The sequence below is a fragment of the Lathamus discolor genome, chromosome 21 (assembly GCF_037157495.1).
Source record: "Lathamus discolor isolate bLatDis1 chromosome 21, bLatDis1.hap1, whole genome shotgun sequence".
NCBI lineage: Eukaryota > Metazoa > Chordata > Aves > Psittaciformes > Psittacidae > Lathamus > Lathamus discolor.
This window is the reverse complement of record NC_088904.1, coordinates 1124816-1130256: the sequence shown is the minus strand read 5'-3', so window position 1 is coordinate 1130256 and position 5441 is coordinate 1124816. Positions and strand designations below refer to the sequence as shown.

General features: G+C 51.3%; 1 protein-coding gene and 1 long non-coding RNA gene across 2 annotated transcripts; one reads left to right on the top strand and one right to left on the bottom strand.

The window, feature by feature from the left end:
- Positions 1-1429: 1429 nt before the first annotated feature.
- Positions 1430-3886, bottom strand: LOC136003299 (uncharacterized). The gene is made up of 4 exons (XR_010608055.1): positions 3799-3886; positions 3565-3700; positions 2964-3090; positions 1430-1696 (listed from the first exon to the last, which is right to left on the bottom strand). It is a non-coding gene; the product is annotated as an uncharacterized LOC136003299 (long non-coding RNA).
- Positions 3887-4273: 387 nt separating this feature from the next.
- On the top strand, positions 4274-4694 carry TINCR (TINCR ubiquitin domain containing). Its single transcript, XM_065658784.1, is given in 2 exon segments — positions 4274-4369; positions 4371-4694. Coding segments are annotated over 2 exon segments (420 nt in total).
- Positions 4695-5441: the final 747 nt, after the last annotated feature.

The following is a 5441-nucleotide window of genomic DNA, read 5'->3' as shown; positions in this document are numbered from 1 at the left end:
GCACTGAATGAATTAGGTGGCCAGCTGCATATTGGACTGGAGATTTCTGACCTTATCACTGTCAAGCCTCTAGATTCTTCCTACATAGACTCATAGAATAGTTAGGGTTGGAAAGGACCTCAAGATCATCCAGTTCCAACCCCCCTGCCATGGGCAGGGACACCTCACACTAAACCATCCCACCCAAGGCTTCTTCCAACCTGGCCTTGAACACTGCCAGGGATGGAGCACTCACAACCTCCCTGGGCAGCCCATTCCAGTGCCTCACCACCCTCACAGGAAAGAATTTCCTCCTTAGATGCAATCTAAACTTCCCCTGTTTCAGTTTGAACCCGTTACCCCTTGTCCTGTCACTACAGGCCCTGATGAAGAGTCCCTCCCCAGCATCCCTATAGGCCCCCTTCAGATACTGGAAGGCTGCTCTGAGGTCCCCACGCAGCCTTCTCTTCTCCAGGCTGAGCAGCCCCAGCTTCCTCAGCCTGTCTTCATACGGGAGGTGCTCCAGCCCCTGATCATCCTCGTGGCCTCCTCTGGACTTGTTCCAGCAGTTCCATGCCCTTTTTATGTTGAGGACACCAGAACTGCACACAATGCTCCAGGTGAGGTCTCACAAGAGCAGAGCAGAGGGGCAGGATCACCTCCTTCGCCCTGCTGGTCACGCTCCTTTGGATGCAGCCCAAGATACACCGTTCACTTCTGTGAGTGGACATTTCCCTGTGCTCCCCAGCACCCAGTGTGGGTCTCCAAGCTTCCAACCCTGCAGCCTGCCCTCTGCATCATCAGCTAATGAAGCAGGGGGACAATCATGGGGCAGAGAACACGCCCACCAGCAGAACGGTGTGCTTAGGGGAGTCCAACAAAAAGCCTCTCTTCGGTTGCAGGTGTAAGTGTGGTCCAGGGCAAACATCTCTCACACTTCATCCCTTCCCATCTATCTGCTCTCAAACAGAAACCCACCCCAAAGAAACATCAGAGGAGAGCCCTCAGTGTTCAGTATTGCTGACCACAAGTCCTGGGAGCAGAGGGCTTCAGGAAACAGCAAAGTATCTTCCCTGCTGGAAAGACACGGAAAAGAGTGGTTTCCTCAAAGACTTCCAGGCGCTGCCAGGGAATTGGGGTGAAATTTTCCCTGGGTGTTGCAGTGATTGCTACCAGGAAATACAGAGCCCTTTATTTCCTTATGGAGCGACATCCCACTTCTCCCCTGCTGTCCTCTGCAGGCAGCAAAACACAGCCACTGCCCAACAAACTGCCTAAGAAATGCCATTGTAAGAAGATATTACAAGGCCCAGCATCATCTCAACCAGCTTGAGACATCTTAATGAGGTGCCTAATTTAGGCAGGTGTTTCTCTTTTGCTCTAGTCTATGGAGTAAGGAAGCTTTGAGACCAGAAGCAGCGAGAAGGTTTTATAAATGCTGTTGCTTTATTTCTCTCCCCCCCGCCTCAAACCAATCAATGCCCACCTGAGCTTTAAATTGCTTTTCAGGCTTTCCTAAGGAACGTTTCTCTGAACAGTTGCGTGGCTTCTGTTCGCCCTCAATATGGGCAAAAGCTTCAGCCAACAAGTTTGTATTTGATGGGTAAAGAATGCCAGAGCGACACATTATTGCAGATCCTCAGGCCTCTGGCTCCGTGTCTGGTCCTCCAGATGTGACGTGCCAGAGACATCACCCAAGCGGGCTGCAAGGCACAGGCTGAGGATGGAAATCAAAACCATTTGGAGGAAAACCATCTAGAACTTTATCCTGTACCTCCGTTTAGCCCACAGACCATCAGAAGCGGGTGAAATAATTGCTTTGGACAGATAATAAAACATCCTCCAGCAAAACTAAGGTACTTAATACACTGCCCAAGTCAATTCCCCTTATTTCTGCTGTCCTCCTGCTTTTAATAATGGTTTAATGAAAAATTCACAATTAATTGGAACTGGCATTAGACATTCACGTGCTCCAGCGAGGGCTTCACTGCTTCAATATTTCATAAGCTGACTTCACTGCTGTGCTTCTCCTTACCCTGGCTTTCATAGGCTAGAGTATAATCTCTTCATAAAATGAAGGGTCCCAGTGTGGGTGGATGGGGCTGCACGAGAAAAGCGTGCGACCACATCAGGGGCAAAGCAATGCGAAGCCAAGCCGTGTGCTTTCTTTCGGCCACCATCCCCCTTTCCCATGTCACGATGCACATCTGAGCCTTGCCTGGAAAGGGCTGGCCTAAAAATAACCAGGAGCTGTCTGAAAGGTGTCTGAGGGAGGTACCCGGCAGCCGTCAGGCTGCTGCGTGCACTGGAGGGATGGAGTGGATGGACTTGTCAACACCAGGCGGACTCTGCTGTAACGGGAATGCCTTATGCTTCCCTTGGCACTCACCGGGCAAAGTCCGGTGGCCAGAGCCGACAGATCAGACCTTGGTGTGTCTGGGGCCTGATCCAGTTCTGGCTGCCATCAAGGAGAGTCTGCCCTTGGATGGCAGTGGGAGTTGGATCAGTCTCTTTCCCCCCCGGGACTCTGGCTTTACACCAGGGATGATTTGTGGTTCCCCAAGTGAATGTCACCCCAATGCAGAAGGATGCACCAGGCTCCAGGTCTTTGAAAGAGAGACCCATCACTGAGATGCCTACATATGGGGATCAGAGCCTAACTTTTGACACTTCTTTGTAATAACAGCTTTACACTGCTCTGTGCCTCAGTTTCCCCTTCTCTAATAGCAGGGGGTGTTCTGTCTTCAACATTATCAACATATCCATAGATCCAGGCATTTTTAAATGCTTCCAGACCATGACTGTGCTAAAATCTCTTCCTGTTTCCCACAAGGCACTTAATGGACACGTGTTACACCGTGCAGCAGTCACGAGATGAGCAAACAGAAGCACGAAGGCATGCCCTGACTCATGTCAAACCTTTGCAGCAACTCAGCGGCAGAGTGAGGACCCCAGAATCCCAGACCCCAGCCGAACGTTCCTACCTTTACAGTGGCTCCATCTGGAAACAAAATCTTGCTAGCAGAAGCTTCAGTCCTGCTCAGTGCACAGGGGAATCTCCATTGCCTGTGGGGTAGCTGAAGATACTGTTCTTGGCAAATACATAGTGTGCTGGGAAGGGAAAAAGAAGAGAGGTGTGAAGATGGGGTGGAAACCTTGTTTTCAATGGGAGAGTGGACCCCTCTCTTGTTCTCAATAGGAGCTGCCCGCTGCCATATCTGAAAATCTGACTCTTTTGTTATCTAATGGGCAAGAGCAGCCCCTTTTTAGTGAAGAGCAGGCTCTGAAGTCAACTCGCTTGCAGTACTTTGGTCTAAAAATACCGGTCTGTGTTGAGAAGAATGGAGGAGGGAATTAGTTCCTGTAATATGGGCTGTAGGAAATTACCTACAAGATAAGAGGGTGACTTGATCTTTTTGAGAAAAAGACAGAAAAATGAGACAAGCAAGAGACTTCCTTATCTTGAGGATGTTTGCTCTGAAGCATCATCTGGTGACTGCCTGATCCTTGCAGGATCAGTCCATCACAACCGGCTCCTGTGGCCGGCATCGCTCACTTCCTTTCGTTTGGAGGTATTGGATTTACCAAAGCATCCCTTGTCCCTCGGTGTTCTGGGGCTTCTGTTGCCTCCTGGTTACCTCCAGTAGCCTGCAGCCCCGTGACGCTCATCCTGCTCACATGGCAGAGCAGGATGCGATCAGCCCTTCAATGAGGCAGAGATCTGAAAGGAAGAGGAAATCAAGATGATGAACCAGTGAGGAGCACGTGTGAGTCAATATTAGATATCTGAGGGCATTATGAGCAATGAATGAGTCCTACCCCTTTTGGAGGGTCCCAGCCTGTTTGCCTGCAATAACTATACACATCTTCTAGGGGGAAACTGTGCTGCACTAATGAGGGGTGTTCACACCAACCAGGCTCCGTGTCTCCTTCGGGGTGCTCTGGCTCTCATCCGTGAGGAATTTTTCACTATGCAGAGTACTTTTCTCCATTAAAATGGCCACGTTAAAGAGCTGTGAGGTTCCTCCACGCCTCCTTTGTTAAACTGATCTACTCCACAGCTGGCCGCCCTTTAGAGAAGGAAACAGGTTACTAAACCCATTCATTTCTCACATGCACCCAGGTTTCGAACGGCTGTGGAGATCCAGGTTTAAAGTCCTCTGAGAGCCATTGGAATGGAGAGCACTTTGCGAAGACGTTATAATTACGATGGGATTTAGGGGTGTGTGGAAATGAGTCATGGAGACGTTTCCCAGCCAGCAGGCTCTGGGAGCCAGGTGAGCTCTTCCCTGGAATGCGAAGCATGCGGCACGGCAACTGGGAGGAACAGGTTTGGCAGGACACTTGAAGTTGTTCACAGCAGCCAGCCTCCTCAGAGCCACATCCCTGCTTTACCCACCTCCCAGCCGGATGCTCCTGGCTGCCACACTGGCCCTGGCGAGCTGGAGAGGATGGACACGCTGCGAAGGAGCCTTTCCCGCTGGAAGAGGTACCACATTAAGGTGCATCTGGCCGATGAGGACCTGATGATGCCCCTGACGGTGAAGCCCAGGGACACGGTGATGGACCTACGGGCTCACTTAGTCCGGGAGGGCGTCACTTCCTGGAAGAAGACATTTTATTACAACTCCAGGCAGCTCGAGGAGCACGAGACTCTCAAAGAAGCCAATATCCAGAATGGCTCCGTCCTGCTTCTTGTCAGCAATAAAAGGTAGGCAAGGAGCTCGTCTGCAGCAGGGGCGGTGCAAAGGAAGGGGAATGCTCTGTGTATCCGAGCCACTCGGGACTCTTTCCTATTGGGGCTTGCAGAAAGCAGATCAGGAACTCAAACCCTGCCATTGCCAGCAGGTGGATTGGGATTCAAGTCTCTTTATAGCCGGACATGCTGTGGTGTGAAATAAGGGGGTAAGAGGAGGAGGAAGTCGGGTGGTGCTGCCTGTCCTGTCTCCGATCAGGACTCACTTTCTACTACGTGGCCAAGCACAGAGGGAAAGCCAAGAGGTGCAAAAGGGCAAAGGAGGTTGTGTGGCACGGTGAGGTGCTCTGGGAGCCTCTCACTTGTCCTCGTTCCGTGGTGTTGAGCCTGGCTCCATCCATTTCTTCCTAGCAGATACTTTCTGTGAGTACGGTGGGGTGGCACAGTCCTGCTTTGCCAGGGAAGAGCCGTGAGTGCCGCCTTACAGAGAGTGCTGGACAGAGGCAGCAAGAGGCTGCAGCTTCCCAAAAGTGGCCAGGGTGAGGCTGGCAACTTCCCGGAGATCCAGTGCAAAGGAGATCAATAAATCAGGGCAAGTCTTGTGTTCCAGGGGCGATGAAAGCCGAACTGATGCACCTGAGACGCACTGGCCCACAGGACCAGTTAAGATTCAGTGGGGTGGATTTACGCCTGCCTGTGCTGTCTTCCCTGTTGCCTGGTTGTTGCTGCCAGCATGATTAATCCTATGAAGCATTTTGGGGATACT